The sequence below is a fragment of the Podarcis filfolensis genome (genome assembly GCF_964270895.1).
Source record: "Podarcis filfolensis genome assembly, chromosome: 5".
Classification (NCBI taxonomy): domain Eukaryota; kingdom Metazoa; phylum Chordata; class Lepidosauria; order Squamata; family Lacertidae; genus Podarcis; species Podarcis filfolensis.
The window spans coordinates 17,315,377-17,332,920 of NC_139608.1; the positions used below are offsets into that span (position 1 = coordinate 17,315,377).

Below are 17,544 nucleotides of genomic sequence, written 5' to 3' on the forward strand. Positions count from 1 at the left end.
TAAAACGTAGCAAAAATGCTTCCAGGTTTTTTGGGGAAAGTATATCTAAACAACTTCTTTAATTCGTTGTAGATCATCTCCCAAAATATTTTTACTTTATCACAAGTCCACCACATATGATAACAGTCACCGTCTGAATCTTTACATTTCCAACTTTGCTTTATCTCTCATCCTATACATTTTAGCTAACTTTACAGGTGTCAAATACCATCTATACATCACCTTCATTACATTTTCTTTCAAAGCCACACATGCTGTAAATTTCATATTTTAATTCCATAATCTTATCCATGAATTAAACTCAATATTATACCCAAAATCTAAAGCCAATTTTATCATAACTTCTTTCACTTCCTCATCTTTAGTAAACTATCTAAGAACAAATTATACATCTTAGATGATGTTTTACTTCTGACCAAAATTTCAATAAGGAATGGGGAAAATATATAATTTACCTTAAAAAAGCATTGTAAACAATTAAAATGATTAGTAGAATTGGAATGACGTTTGCAGTTAAACATTGGACTATGGTTTTTTTTGAGATTTAATGGAACTGAACTAACAGAGAAGATGCAGGAGAAAAAGTTAAAATAAGGACCCACAAAAGGGAGGAGGAAAGTCCAAGGGAACTTATGGAAATCGTTTTACTTGTTTGCTTGATGACTGTAAATCTGAAAATTTAAATAAATTTATTTAAAGAAGAAGAAGGAGACTGTGAGCCCCTTGGAAGATCCCTTTGGACTCTGAGGCAAACAGACATTTTTCCTCTTCAGATGGGTAGCTCAGTTGGTTCGAACGTGGTGCTGATAACGCCAAGGTCGCAAGTTCAATCCCCATGTGGGACTGCTGCATATTCCTACATTGTAGGGGGTTGGACTAGATGACCCTCAGGGTCTCTTCCCATTCTACAATTCTATGATTCTATGATTGGTGGTTACAGGGAACCCCTTTGAACTTTAACAGATATGCATCCTTCGTCACCTGTCAAAGTTGGCCCACAGGGCTGGGGGCCCACCTAGGTCCAGACTCCCATCCCTGCTTCATAGGTTTAATAAAAACTGAGCCTGCAAGCCTATATATATGTACCTGGGAGAGCATACAGTTGAACTCAATGGGGCTCACTTCCAAATACACTCGCAAATCCTGTGTGCCTTGCTTCTTTTGAAGTACGTATATCATGTGGTTTCTTCTTCCCAGTTTCTGTAAGCTTAAGTTCCACCATTCTCAGCACTACTGGGCTCAAAGGAATAAGTAATAATCACAACAATAATTGCAACTTAGTCCCCACTGTGGGTTCCAATCTCCCTTCCCAAGCATTTACATTTACTACTTTATTCAGGTAAAACGTTATCTGCAGAATCATTTGCATTCATGGGAGCATGGAAGTGTTAAACTACTCATTGGAGAGTTTTTAAATGCACTAAAGATGCACTCAGAGCAGCAAACAAAATATAAAGACTCAGCTAGAGGCTAAAAAAGTGTTTTAAGTGCAAACTTTTCACTTCTTCACAGCACGGGCATAATTTTGTACAAACTAGGAGCTAAAGAGAGAGAAAAAGGACGGATCTAAAAAGAAAACCTTGTCAACAGCTTTGAGTAAACCCAATTAAACTGTCCTCACCTTGACCAATTAAAGTGACAGAAGCAGGAGCACAGGCTGTTTTAACAAGAAAGGAGGAAATGCTTTTTAAAAATCTATGCTGCGTTCACACAATGATGTCACTCCAACAATGTCAGATTCATGCAAATTAAGAAGGTCCAGAATGTTGACACATTTGTTCCAAGATGGCACAGTATTTTTTGGACTGTACCGTTCTTCCTCCCTGACATTCATCCTCCTGACTTGAATTCACAAATTTAAATTCAGATTGAGAGTAGTCCTCCCGCACACAGTGTGTGAAGAGAAACAGACACTCGTTTAAGCCAGAAGACTGTTTTATAGGGTGCAAGTTGAACAGCTGCTGAAAGCTGCATCCAATCAAATGCTTTCCTGCCTTTCTGCCTCCATCTCCTCCAATCTGCAAACACGCCCCCCTCTCTCACACACAAACATGATGTCACAGCTGACAACACCAGCCAAGCCAGCATCCTCTTTCTTTGTTTTTAAGAAGAGGTTGGGTGGCCATCGCTCTTGCTTTAGCTGAGATTCCTGCATTGTAGGGGGTTAGACAAGATGACCTTGGTTGTCCCTTCCAGTTCTACATTTCTATGGTTCTATGAGTTTAAGGATCAACTCCAGGTGTGCACAGGTACAAAGATGGCACCCTCAATGACTGTAACACGTGAACACGCTTTGTAGTAGAATTGTATTTTATGCTGTTTTAATGTTTTATGATGTCTTGTATGCCTTTCATGCTTTTGTATGCTGCCTTACACTTTTTACACATACAAAAAAGGCACATATAAGTGGCTTAATAATAAAATAAATAAATAAATAAATAAATAAATAAATAAATAAATAAATAAATAAATTTATGTATTTATACCCCGCCCTCCCCAGCCAGAGCCGGGCTCAGGGCGGTAACGCCAGTAAAATTACAGTAAAAACATAATGGGAGGGAGGGGGGAAACAATTTAAAATACAGGTTAAAATGCAATTTTAAATGCAGCCTCATTTTAAAAGTAGCCCATAGATCAAAACCATAAGGGTAGGGAAACATAAGGGTCAAACTGAGTCCAAACCAAAGGCCAGGCAGAGCAGATCTGTCTTGCAGGCCCTGCGGAAAGATGTCAAGTCCCGCAGGGCTCCAGTCTCTTGTGATAGAGCGTTCCAGCAATTTGGGGCCAGTACTGAAAAGGCCCTTGCCCTAGTTGAGACCAATCTAACCATTCCTGAAAAGTGCATTCCTGAAAAGCATTTGGATAGGGTCTGCTCCACGACTGAGCAACGTGCCTTTGGTGGGTCGCAGGAAATTTCAGTGGTATTAGTAGCGGTGATGAACAACAGTAGTACCGAAATTGGCACTAGGTGGCTTGCAGCTCCCTTTTTAATTCTTCACAATTCCCCCTACATAATGTTGCTTCTGGGCATTGTGGGGGATTTTTATGATAGCCTCCATACCCGAGAGATGGGGGGGAACCACTGGGGGGAGAAATCTAAATAAGTGTCTGCTAGGTGGTCCAGATGTCAGGTTGCACACCTGGGATTTTATGTATTATCTTTAGCTTGTTTGACTTTGTTGTAAACCATCCTGGGGCTTCTATGAAGGGCGGTTTAAAAATCATCTAACACAAAACAAAACTGGAGTGTGTTTTATTTTGAATTTAATTTAAATTTATTTCTCTTCTGCATTATTATTGTCTCTCTCTTCCTCCCACACACCCCATACTAGTGATGGTGTCAAGTGAAGTCTCAAATCCCACCAACCAGCTGAAGACCACTCATATGAGAACAATGATTCCTCTAGACCTGCGTGTGAATGTTACTAAACATGGAAAAATGCATGGAAAAAGCTGCATTGTTTTTATACTTTGTACTTCCAATGGACTGGCTTTTCTAAATATGCATGCACTTCCTTCATTTCCCCGTCCCTGATGAAATCCTGAAAATTGGAATGCTCTGATTCCCTACTTGACTTAACTGCAAAGCCTTTCAACAATGATGGCATTCTCCTTTGAGCAGATGTCAGATATTAAGACCGCCTGCTTTCAGATCAAATTGCTGTTGCCAAGTCTCGCGAGCTTTCTCTTAAACAGTTCATTATAATGTCAGCACAGTCCAATTTGCAAGCATTAAAGAAGCAGCTGAACACTGCCTTTTGCTGAAGTATTAAAGATCTTGGATCTTAAAAAACACACACACTTTGGCATCTCTGTAATACGAAACGGGGTAAGAGATTCTCTATTTACGTTGATCTCTATCAGCATAAGTTATAGTTAAGCTCGATTTGTATGGGAATTGCAGTCTACTAAAACGTTATGCTCTGTCCATTTGTTGCTCTGCTGGGAATACAAAGTCTATTCTGCAAATGGAACTGATGGAACAAATAAGCAGGCATGTGTATCGAACCATAGTATTATTCAATGGATTCTGGGCTAAGTAAATTAAACTGAACTAAAAAAAATCATTTATTAATTCAACTATCTGCTGAATTTAAATAGAGATTACACAGCCTTGTGTATAGATTTCTTGGTTGGCTAAAGATTTGCAAGGAGAGGAAACAATCATTGAAATAAATTGTATTGCTTCACTGAATGAGAATACCGAAGTCTGTTCTGTTGAACTTTCATGGATAAAGACTAATGGAAAAAAACTTTAAAAAGAAAAGAAAAGTAGATGCATCTACCAATGTATCTCCATTTGGATGACAGCCTAAAAGAATCTTCTGACTTCTTTTGTTCTGGAAGTAATAAAGTGAGTTTTATTTTCTTCAGTCTGTTTCACGTTAACCTAAGCACAGGATCAAATATTTCATACCAAACAATGGCAGTTTAACTTTTAGTTGAGAGTTGGCTTTTGGAAAATATTTGAAAGGGAACTTTGTACCTGCTCTTGAGTGCTTTGCTCCATCATGCAGGAAGAAATAAGTCCGCACAAGCTGTTATAGGGATAATTGTGACATGCACAACATTATGTGTGGTTCCAGTGTGCATATTTAACAGCGGACACTTGGCTGCAAGCCAGTACATTGTTTTATGTACTTGCATCATGTGGAAATTAATTGGACTAAAGTATATTTAACTGTGTCCTAGAATACCATTAGGACGCAGCTTCCTTCGCCTTTACTTGGGAATAAGGATGGACAAATCTTTTAGTTTTGATTTCTTTCAATTTCTTATTTTTCCAGTCTTAAACTCAGCTCTTCACATTTCCACATCATGAAAACTCTTCAGCATTTTCTGCATGTCATATGCATGTTTGCAAGCAATTTCCCCTAATATAATGCATTTTTATGTTATTTTCATTGACACACACGTTTTATGCCCATTTCACTAGTATATACCCTTTTGTATCCAATGCTTGCTTGGTGAATTGCGTTGCAAAATTCGGAAAAGTGCAAATTTCGAATGACGCCTGTGGTTTGAGGAAGTGCAAATTCGGCAGAATTTGAACTGAATTGGGTTGCTTCTTTGTGCCTACTTGAGAGGAAACCCATTGACCTCAATGGTGCTTCCTTGTTGGCATGGGATTTGTAAGGTAAAGGTAAAGGGACCCCTGACCATTAGGTCCAGTCGTGACCGACTCTGGGGTTGCAGCGCTCATCTCGCTTTATTGGCCGAGGGAGCCAGCGTACAGCTTCCAGGTCATGTGGCCAGCATGACTAAGCCGCTTCTGGCGAACCAGAGCAGTGCACAGAAACGCCGTTTACCTTCCCGCTGGAGCGGTACCTATTTATCTACTTGCACTTTGACGTGCTTTTGAACTGCTAGGCTGGCAGGAGCAGGGACCGAGCAACGGGAGCTCACCCCGTCGTGGGGATTCGAACCGCCGACCTTCTGATCGGCAAGCCTTAGGCTCTGTGGTTTAACCCACAGTGCCACCCGCATCCCTTTTTTAAAAAAAAAAGTTAAAGGAAAAAGAATTACAGTTTGTTATGGCCTATTCGATTTGATGGCAAAATTGTTAGTAAAAACTTGTCTGTTTGATCAGTTCTCACCATTTGCAGAAATCATTGCCTTCATTCTTCAGAGAACTATTTGGAAGTTGTGTAGCTGTTAGGCTGTTAATTGCCCATTATCACCATCCATTTGCACTCCCTCAGGGACATTGAAATGTGTATTGAGGTGTGTGCAATGTGAAGTCATCACAACACACTGCTTTAGTTAGTTTTAACAGGATCATGTCCACTTTGTGAAAAGAAGTATGTGTGAAGGGATGAGTTGCCCGGATATATTGTTGCTTTCTTTTTTTAATCATGTATATATTATTTGCCACAGGAAGACTGGAAGAAGTCAAGGTAAAATAGCCTGCAAATCATAGGCATGCTTTGCTAGGAAATAAATAGGATTGATCTGGATAGGTTTGACTTCTGAGTAAATGTGCATTGGATACAGTGCAAAGTTCTCCATACCCACCTCTCACAATCTCTTTTCCTCCTTTTCTGATTCTTCACTTTTTTATCTCCTTATCTTGCTCAGAAGACAGCCTCCACAGTGCTCACTTGTATTTGTACTGTTGATAATTAACTTGCAAATCAATTCTTGAATCAAATTGCCTGTTGTACCTTCTGCAGTTTGAAACCAAAGCCCAACCTTTAAGCCGGGTAAGCTTGTTCATTTTACACCTATCTCCCCCTCCTGAACTGAAACCCAGGCTCGCTCTCTAGGCATACACGAACACACACACACACACACACACACAGAGAGAGAGAGAGAGAGAGAGAGAGAGAGAGAGAGAGAGAGAGATCAAAACCAGGGCAGGCAAGATTCTTCATAGATTTTTGATGATTCCTCCACGTTAATTCAACATTCTGGAAGTAAAGGAAGTCCTGTTGAATTCCATGGAGCTTACTTCCAAATAAGTTGGGTTAGGACTGCAGCCTCACTGAAGAAGCTGGTGGGTGTAGGCAGGCAAGCTGAAATCCGATACGCTTAGGAATCAGCTTGCTTTCTTCTGGAGTCATAAAAAGCCCCATCCATCACTCAGTCTTTTGCCAACTATGTTGAAAAGGCTGAGAGCCACCTACTTCTCTCCCTCATATGCACATTATAATTTCTTAAAAGTACCCATTTATAAACAGAAAGGCAAGAAACAGAATTTCACCAACATAGCCGCTTTACTACTGTATGTGTGTGTCATCCTATCCCTGCTTCCTCCTCTGAGGCATTTGCAGTACAACAAAATAATATATTTCACCATTATTTCCCCCACTTAGGAATGGAAAGTATTTGTGTTTTCTGCCCTGATGCTAAACACATTTACTTGGGAACGAGCTCCAATCTGTTGTAGAAAGGGACAGTGCATTTATTTATTTATTTATTTATTTATTTATTTATTAAAATAAGTGCCTTTAACCAAGCACATGCCTGGCCACCTGTGCTCTGATCATAACGTTCCTGTGGGTATGCCATGCCCATTGACTTCTGTGCTCCTGTGTGTATGTGATACTGTACCCATTGACTTCTATGTCACTACTTTTGTCTTTTAAAAATATTTTTTATTGGTTTTAAAACAACCGTGAATACAATAACCATTAAACACTTAGCCAGCAGTACAGCCAATGGTGTTTGTTTTATCCATCATCTCTAGACATACACTTACATATTCAACAATCAAACATATTACTGAACGTAACATCTCCAAGAAGATCTTGATTTTGGTCACTTCTGTGAACACACCATCCATCTAAATCACCACGTGGATGTGCTCTAAATCATGTTTCGTGTCATTAGAAGGACTTGTAAATGACAACTGGCACTTGAGTTTTCTTATCTCCTTCTCTGCCCCAATCCATTTCCCTTTTGTGTCAGGTATCTTCAAATGTAAGCCTGAGAATAGAGACGGTCATATTTTCATTGATATGTAAACTGCTCTGTGGGCCTTTTTTTGGTGGAATGTTGTGATGGCATGTTGAAGTCAATGGGCATAGCAGGACACTCTCAGGAACACTGAAGGCAAAGGGAATAGCATGACCCACCTAGAGGAACAAAGAAGTGAATGAACATCTTTCCCAGCCAAGTGATATGTACAAAAAATGCATATATTCATGAAAATATCATGCACACAGGGCTGTGGATCTCCATGTAAAACCTTGTGCAAGCATTCTGCATGCAAGCCCAGTGTCATCGCCAAACACCTGGCAAGCACAAAGTTCACAGGTGTGCAGTTTCCTGTAAGATCTTAGGTGAGCAAAGTTTAAGGATAGATTAATGCTCCTTTATCATGCTCTACAGTTCTTTATGAACCGCCCCAAGAGGCTTTACATAAAGTCTACTATTACTTTAAATCCTTTCCTTCAGTATTCAGCCTGTACGCCATGGCTTTTTATTTGCTCTCACATTCAACTGAATCTGTGAAATATTGTCTCTGATAATCCCCCTCTCCTTCTGTTCCTTTGATGCTCTCGCATACTTAGGAAGCACTTCAAGCAAAAATGTTCCTATTTTCCACTCTCAGCTTTCAACTGTAAGCAGACAGCCAGCAAAATGGCCCTCAATGAGCCACACAGCTGTATTTTGCACAGAAATTAACTCTGCTCCTTTTAAGGATAGAAGTACTACTCAATAACCTAGAACAGACTGTTTACAATGACAGTAATGAGGACACAGAATTCTTTCCTTTCCCCCATATCTTTTCACCCTCCTCAAGGAGAAATTACTCACAACGCCCAAGTTACTGCAATATCATTTTGGAGGGGGTTTTTTTGGTTTTTTTTTACTAAGGTCAATATCAAGGCCTGAATCTCAAACATAACTCCTGAAAGAAAACTTGATATGAAAGAAAGCGCAGTCGTTAGTGGCGTGATGAATAAACACACACAAAGTTTCCAGGAAAGAGTTTGGTGTAAAAATATGACTTGGCATAAGATATGGATTTTTGCTCTCCATGAAATGCCTCAAAATGGTGTCAACCTAATTCTTTTAGATCCTGTGAAGTAACCAAATGGTTCAGTCTGCAGGTCCCTCTGCATTCTTTTATCTGAATCAAGCTGGGCAGATACAAGAAAGTACTTCCTCATACAGCACACAGCTAAACTATGGAACTCATTTCCGCAGGAGGCAGTGATGACCATGTAACCTTCCTCTTCCATAGTCTCTGTATTGTCCTTGTAGACCTCATCAGGGTGGGCAAAACTAGAATTAGTTTGCTCTGCCTGTCTGTCTGAAGCTCCAACTAGTATTGGTCTGCCTTACCAGTCTCAATGGGCACTAGCCACCCTTGGGGAAAGCACTCCTGGTGAATTTGACTAGAAATGGGAGAAGCTGACTATAAGTGAAAACTTTCATTAAGCTGGAAGGGATCTCAAGCGTTACATGCCCTACCAATGCAGGAAACCCACTATGACAGAACCCCTGATATGTGGTCATTCAGGGAGGATGAGGACAGCTGTAGTAGAACATCTACCTTGCGTGCACAGGGTCCCAAATTCAATCACCACCACCTTCTCTAGGTAGGATTGTGCTAGACAGACCAATATCCTGACTCTACTGTGTACAACAACTTCCTGTGGTCTTATGATGAGGACAATGCTTTTCAATTTTCTCCACTCCTGTTTGGCTACATTTGTAATTCAAAGCACTAGGAGAGCTTGGTCTTAGGTCCTCAAGTTAGCTACTGTGTAAGGCTCATTTCTTGGTCTCCCCAGGGTATGCCTACTATTTTGTGATTTTTTAATGCTTTAAGGCTATAGCACATTTCTTTTTTTTTCTGAATGCAGTCACCTCTTGCATTGCTGCACTAAAAACATACCCCCCCATTTCATTTCAGGAAACATGATATACCCTAATGGAGCATGCACTCTAATGTGGCTTCTTGTGCTGTACATGTTTGTCAAGAAGGTGGTCCCTCAAGATGACACCGTCGTTGCTACTAAGAGTGGGAGAGTCAAAGGGTTGACTTTGCCTGTGCTTGGTGGAACAGTTTCAGCCTTCCTCGGGATTCCTTATGGAGCTCCACCTGTTGGGCGACTTCGCTTCAAAAAGCCGCAGCCTCGGGAAGAATGGGGAGGGGTCTGGAATGCCACCAAGTATGCAAACTCTTGCTATCAGAACATAGACAATACTTTCCCTGGGTTTTCAGGATCCGAGATGTGGAACCCCAACACAAACCTCAGTGAAGATTGCCTCTACCTCAATGTGTGGGTTCCTTCACCCAAGCCTAAAAATGCAACTGTCATGGTATGGATCTATGGTGGCGGCTTCCAGACTGGGACCTCCTCATTGAATGTCTATGATGGCAGATTTCTAGCCCGTGTTGAGAGAGTCATTGTTGTTTCAATGAATTATAGGTTAGGAGCATTGGGATTCTTGGCTTTGCCGGGGAATGAAGATGCTCCAGGAAATGCAGGGTTGTTTGATCAACGACTGGCACTTCAGTGGGTCCAAGACAACATAGCAGCTTTTGGTGGCAACCCTAAAAGTGTGACATTGTTTGGAGAGAGTGCTGGAGCAGGAGGTGTCAGCTACCATCTCCTTTCTCCACAAAGCCATCCTCTCTTCACTAGGGCAATCATGCAGAGCGGTGTGGGAAATGCCCCTTGGGGTGCACTTCTACCCTCTGAAGCAACACAGAGAACTCTAGCTCTAGCTAAACTCCTCCACTGTACGAGCAGCAATGAAACAGAGATCATTATTTGTCTTCAGAGCAAAGATCCCCAGGATATACTTGCCAATGAAGTGTCTGTTTTACCATACAGGGCTCTTTTAGAGCTGTACTTCACTCCAGTAGTTGATGGCGATTTTCTTGCTGATCTCCCTGGAACCTTGTTGAAGAATGGGAATTTTAAACAAACACAGATCTTGTTGGGGGTGAACAAAGATGAAGGTACGGCTTTCCTTGTGTATGGAGCACCTGGCTTCAGCAAAGATAACAACAGCCTTATCAATGAAACAGAATTCCGGGCAGGCTTGGCACTATCCTTCCCAGAAACAAGTGAAGTGGGACTGGAATCTATTGCTTTTCACTATACGGACTGGGAGGAAGAGCAGATCCCTTTCAATTACCGTGATGTTATGGATGATATCGTTGGAGATTACAATTTCATATGTCCTACCGTGGACTTTGTAAAACATTTTGTCGAGGCACAGAACAACGCTTTCTTATACTTCTTTGAGCACCGATCTTCAAAACTACCTTGGCCAGAGTGGATGGGAGTACCACATGGCTATGAAATAGAATTTGTATTTGGATTACCTCTCGAGAGAAGAGCTAATTACACCAAAGTGGAGGAAACTCTGAGTAGGTCTATTCTGAAGTACTGGGCAAGTTTTGCAAAAACTGGGTAAGTTGTGGGTGTGGAGGTGTGGGTGTTTGGGGAAAAATATTTTTATGTTTACAGCTTAGTCTCTTTCCAAGTTATTCGTCCTACAAAAATTCAAAATAATTCCATGCTATAGAGTATTATTTCGGTGCTCGCTTGCAGAAGTGGGGGGGGGGGGGCTAATCTCTGAATCCTATTATTCCTTCTCCTTTCCCACTATTAATATGGTGGCAGTGATGGTGGAACAAAAACTCTAGCAAAAAATAAAGTGCCAGTAGACAGTATGTGTTGAAAAAAGATGGTGCTAAAAAGAACTTGAGGAGCACGTCCCTAAGAACATTAAGAGCAACAACAAGAAGTTATTTAAATGCATTAGCAACAAGAGACCATCTAGGGAGGTGATTAGGCCCTCGGATGACAAGGGATCCAAAGGTGTGCCAAAAGAGGATAAGGAGATTACAGAGAAGTTGAATGAATTATTTGTCTCTGTCTTCATAGCAGAATATAAAAGGCAGATCCCAGTGCTTGAACTAACTTTTGCAGTAAAATAACCTGAGGAACAGAGGCACATATTGGTGATGAGAGATGAAGTTTTAGGCCTAACAGAGAAAATAAAAACTGATCAACCTCCAGGCCCAGATGAAATTCACCCAAAGGTTCTCAAATAATTCAAATGTGACATTGCTGTTGTAACAAAAACAAAAAAAAGTAACTTGTTCCTCAAGACAGCCTCCATACCTGAGGACTGGAAAGTAGCCAATGCAACACCAGTTTTTAAAGGGCGATTCAGTGAGGAATCAGTGGGAATATTGGACATTACAGATTGGTTAGCTTAACAACTGTCTCAGGAGAACTGGTGGGAAGTGTTGTTAAAGGTAAAATAACCAAGTATGTAGAAGAAGACTTGCTGAAGCAGAGCCATCAGGGCTTCCGCAAGGGGAAGTCTCAGGAACGCATCAGAGTTTCTGAGAACAATCATACAAACAGTGGTCATCCAGCTGACATAGTGTACTTAAACTTTCAAAAAGCTTTTGACAAGGTACCTCATCAAAGACTCCTGGCTAAGGAATAAAAGGAGAGGTCCTCTTTAGATCAGGATTTGGTTCAGTAGGAGGAATCAAAGAGATGGGGGAAATGGACAGTTCTCTGAATGCAGTCCTCCAAGGATTAGTATTGGGATCCATGATTTTTAACTTATTCATAAAGGATCTAGAGTTAGAGGTGAACAATGAAGTGGCCAGGAGTTCTGATCATACTGAATTGTTCAGGGTCATTTAGTAGTGGAGCAGGAGAAGGAGGATACAGGTTGTGGCAGAAGTAGTATAGAATACTGGTAGTTGGAGCAGCATTTAATAACAATATGATTGGTTATGCACTTTCACAAAGGCTGCAAGGAAGTGTTCATTGCCTCTCAAGGCAAGATGTCTCCTATTATTTCCAGAAGCTGGCAGTATCAGATGTGTTTATAACAAGACAGGATATGGTTTCAGCATTCTTGATCATTTGTTGCTTTACCTTACAAGAGAGCGGAACCTTATTTCATCACAGTAACAGCTGTTGCAAATGAACGTCACAGTTTTGAGTTGCAAAAAAAGTATTCTATTTACAGCCCCATGACCCCTGGCACCGCCACCCTCTTCAGCTCTCTCACACAGAGAAATTAACTCCACTCTTCCCAAAAGCAGATATAATGACTGGGTTATATGACCTTGCATTCTTGCAAGCGTTCAGGAAGTGTCCATAAAGCATGACGTGAGAATGAAAACATTGGATAAGAAATCCCCCATGTGTTTTCTCAAACTTAGCTGTTGATATTGCTATTCTCACATTATATTGGCATAGATAGATAGATAGATAGATAGATAGATGATAGATAGATAGATAGGATGGGGTGAAGCCATGTCTATAAAACATAACAAGATGCACCCAATAATCTAAGCATTAATTCCCAAATTCGTTACTGTACATCTATTCTGGTGGTGGCATCATGAAAGGCACCTTTCGTATTCCTCTTAATTGTGGAGGTTACCATTTTGGGGAAGAAGAAGGGTTACAACTATGCATTAATTAATGATTACAATTTAAATAAACAATCCCACTTTTAACTATCTAGGTCTCAAAGTGGCTTGCAGTAAAAAATTAAACATAATATACAAAATTTAAAACCTCAGAAATTGAAAATCTTTTAAAAAATAAAATCGCAAAATTTTAAAACAACAGAGAAACATCCATGATGAAAAAGCCTTCTGAAATAGAGCAGTTTTAATTAGGTATCTGAAACCTATCGGGAATGGTACCTATCTGACTTCTATTGGGAGGAAACTCAGCAGAGTTGGACCCACAACAATGAAGCCACGACTTCTTATTGATATGAGCTGTGGTTCTGCTCCATGGGGGCCAGTATTGCACTTCCCCAGATGACCTAACTGAATAAGCCTATTTGTAATATGTCTCTAATGTTTTAGTAGGGATCTGCAACACCCTCTTGGAAAGAAAATATATTTATTGCTGGTCAAATTGATACTCTTTTTGCTTGGCACAAAATTCCTCAATATTACAACCAAGTAGAAGCATCCACATTTATGTTGAATTTTCACTTTAGGCAGAACTCAGTAGCAGCTGAATTCTCTCTCTCTCTCTCTCTCACACTCACACACACACACACAACAGAGAGAAAAAATTCTTTGGAGGTTTTTCCTAAGCAGGAACCTCCGCATTTGACTCAAAATGTTGCTTTAGGCCCAATTCAGCGGCAACTCAAATAACAGTGTTTATCTGTCTTCCTGGGATGCAAAAGGAGCGAGTGTCTGACATTTGCAATGCCCTGCTAGTTAATGCTAGACTTTCAGCGCAGATAACTGCAGCCTATTTGCAAGACAGCCATTCAAACAGGGGGGAAGAGTTTGCTACTTTAAAATGAGCAAAAGAAAAACAATTCTCACCACCACCACCCCTCATCTGCCTTCAGAAACAGCAGTGGTGGTGCAAAATGGGATTTCTTAGCCCTACAGTCAATTTGCAGGCAAGACTTGGCTTCAAGTCAAGAAGATGTAAATGACAGGGTTGTTGTCCCTCTTTACACAATGAAGACAGTTCTCCTTTTGTTCCACGCTGCCACTTCCAAAGTAAAAGAAATGGTGTGTTCATTGTTGCTGTGTGTTTTTCTGAAAGCAAAATTATTCTGGTTACCTGGATTTTTCAAGAGGTTCCCATTCTTTCAGGAGTTCTGTGTTTCCCTTGCAAACACAGCTTCTACTTCCTTGTAGAGTCTAGCATTTGAGTAGGCAGCCAGTTGAGATGATAGGCTGTCAAGGTTGGATCAACAACCTTGGAAGGTAGTGGCATGTTTCATGGTTCTGTAATTGTCAGCCACCTCCCCAGCCCCTGCCGCAAAGTTCTGATTTTATAATTTATTCTGCATTTGTTTCAACAATTGTCAGGCACTGTTGTGGTTGCTCAAGAGTAACCAGGCAAGACTCCAACCTGTCTTTTACAGGCTTTATTTTGGTGCAAAGTATTTACAGTGAAGAGCGTCCTAAGTTCACGTCTGGCTCAATCGCTAGCAGAATCCGGGAGTGGTCTGTTTTTGTACCTCCCCCAACATAAAAGTCTCATCACCCCCAGCCTTTTCCACTCTCCCTGCACCTCAAACTACTGCACAGGATGGGCGATGGCAAGAGCGTGTTTCCCTCCTGTCCGGCTTGCCCAGGAGTGGTGTTAAGGCTCCCACCAGCATCCTCTGGTCCTTGCACCTCTTCTCCACTGGAGGTGGGGCTTTCTTCCTCACCGGAAGAGGAATTGCTTCACAAGATTTTTGGAGGCTCCCTGTAACACAACTGCCCTTCTATCTCCTGACTCTGAGCCAATGGCAGTTCCCTGACAACAATGCATACAGTGGCGTAGCGTGGGGGGTGCAGGGGGGGCCGGCCGCACCAGGCGCAACATCTGGGGGTTAGGGTTAGGGGGCGCAAATCCACAGGTTAGGGGGCGCAAATCCACAGGTTAGGGGGCACAAATCCACGGGTTAGGGGGCACAAATTACTTGCCTTGCCCCGGGTGCTGACAACCCACGCTACGCCACTGAATGCATATACTGCTTAATTTACAGTCATCTCTACTGTCATTGGCAGAAGACCCAATGCAATAGAACTATTTAAAAAAACAACCCCACACTTTAAAAAAATTAGAATTCAATTTAAAAGCTTGTTGGGTCTGATGGGACTTGGAGCGGTACAGCATCTGGAGGGTACCATGCTAGCTACACTTCTCACATTTTAGTGATGTCTCACTTCAGTCTTCATTTAAATAGAGATTTCTGTGCTCTAGAGTTAGAGCAGATTTCCCCAAACTGCTGGACTCCAGCTCCTTTCAGTTCCAGCCAGCATAGCCAATGGCAAAGGTGGTTTTAGGGTGGCACAGTGTGGGCACCAAAACAATGCTGCAGATTGAAGTGCAAAAGGTGGGATCACCAAGTGTTGTTGTTTGTTGTTGTTGTTTAGTCATTTAGTCGTGTCCGACTCTTCGTGACCCCATGGACCAGAGCACGCCAGGCACTCCTGTCTTCCACTGCCTCCCGCAGTTTGGTCAAACTCATGTTAGTAGCTTCGAGAACACTGTCCAACCATCTCGCCCTCTGTCATCCCCTTCTCCTTGTGCCCTCCATTTTTCCCAACATCAGGGTCTTTTCCAGGGAGTCTTCTTTTCTCATGAGGTGGCCAAAGTATTGGAGTCTCAGCTTCAGGATCTGTCCTTCCAGTGAGCACTCAGGGCTGATTTCCTTCAGAATGGATCAGTTTGATCGTCTTGCAGTCCATGGGACTCTCAAGAGTCTCCTCCAGCACCATAATTCAAAAGCATCAATTCTTCAGTGATCAGCCTTCTTTATGGTCCAGCCAGCATAGCCAATGGCAAAGGTGGTTTTAGGGTGGCACAGTGTGGGCACCAAAACAATGCATTGAAGTGCAAGAGGTGGGGGCACCAAGTTTTAGCATCGGACAAATCTGAGAGCCCAAAGTCCACCAGGGATGGTGGGAGATGGGGTCCATCAACATCCACAGGGTACAAGATTTGGGAAAGCTAAGTTAATAGTGTAGGAATCAACTTCTCACTAGCTGTTCCAGTTATGAATATCTGTTATTGGACTAAGTCTAAATCACTTGGATGTGAATTGTAATATTAAGTTACATGACCTATATTGTTGTTGGACTTCTTAATGTTTTAAATTAGGGATGAGTGAATCAATCTATTTTCCCCCCAAAAATCCTTTACATGCAGGTATCTTTAAACACACCCCATCCTGTTTCTGCATTGATCTAGGATTTCTTCATTTACACTTCTATTTACATTGAAATATGTAAATAGGAAACATCCTTTCCTTCAAATACATTTCTAAACATTTTTTTTCTATTCAGATATGATTTTTGTATGTTGATGCAGACAAAGGAACGTACGTCACACGGCACATAGTTAAATGGTGGAATTTGCTTTCATAATAATAATAATAATAATAATAATAATAATAATAATAAATAAATAAAAATAAATTTTTATTTATACCCCGCCCTCCCCAGCCGAAGCCGGGCTCAGGGCGGCTAACAACAATAAAACAGTACAACAGTACAACACAACACAACACTCTAAAATCATTCATTATAAAATTAATTCAAATCAATATGTCATTATGGCCTAATGAGACATTACAATGATAACATCTTGGATGGCTTTAAAAGGATATTAGGCAAATTCATGGAGGATAGCGGCTACCAGCCATGATGACTATATTCTTTTCCATTATCAGGGACAATATGCCTTTGAATACCAGTTGCTGAGAACCAGAACTGTTAAGAGTTATGTTGCACTCAGGTTCTGCTTGCAAGCTTCTCAAAGGCATTTGGCTGGCCATTGTGAGAACAGGACGTTGGACTAGATAGGCCATTGGCCCAAACCAGCACAAACCTATACCTTTATGTTTTCTGAGTCAAAAACGGAGTTAGTATCATGAAAGCTGATGGATAATTTTGTTCTGCTTCACACAGTCCAGGAGGTATGGATCAGACCAGTCTTACCTGGTATCCACAAATTTGTCAAGCATCCTAGATTACTTTAGAATCCTAATAATATGGTTTGTTGCTTGTGTTTAGGGGGGGAATCTTGCCATTCTTACAACTGAAAGGAATATGTACATTTTGTGTGAATTACATTAAATATGTGTTGCTGTGGGTTAAAAAAAAAAACTTCTGCAGAGTTGTGACATCATCAGAGCCCAAGTATTTCCTAGGAAAAATAAAGCTTCTTTCTCGTTATGGCATTTTTAGAACTGGTTCATCTTAATAGCAGGAAATGCTGTAAGGGGAATCCTTATTTTTCATTATGCGTTATTTGAAATGCTTTTGTATTGTTTCAAAATGTAGTTGCCTGCTTTGAGACTAATGAAGAAGATATTTCATTTTGACATGTAGGCTGCAATTTGGGATGCTCAGAGTTCAAAGGAGAAAAAAGTAAATAAATTCTTTAGGATGTCCACTTAAGAGTTGGAGTAATATTATTAACAAATGGACCAAAAAAGCCATCATGGAAAAGACAAATTGCTCCATCAAAACATTACTCTAGAACTGTTCCTAGAATCAATTACTCTTTTGTATCTGGCAATAGAATGAAGCTGTCATTTGGCCTGGAGAGATCCAGT

The 17,544-nt window shown here is 41.0% G+C and overlaps 1 protein-coding gene across 1 annotated transcript in view; it reads left to right on the forward strand.

Annotated features, from left to right (window-relative positions):
- Positions 1–3,684: 3,684 nt before the first annotated feature.
- The window catches only part of BCHE (butyrylcholinesterase), a 50,509-nt gene continuing 36,649 nt past the window's right edge, over positions 3,685–17,544 (forward strand). Inside the window, exons 1-2 of the mRNA XM_083613323.1 lie at positions 3,685–3,829; positions 9,368–10,880. Of these exons, the coding sequence (XP_083469449.1) occupies positions 9,373–10,880 (1,508 nt within the window). The 5' untranslated portion in view covers positions 3,685–3,829; positions 9,368–9,372. The remainder of the gene's footprint in view (positions 3,830–9,367; positions 10,881–17,544) is intronic.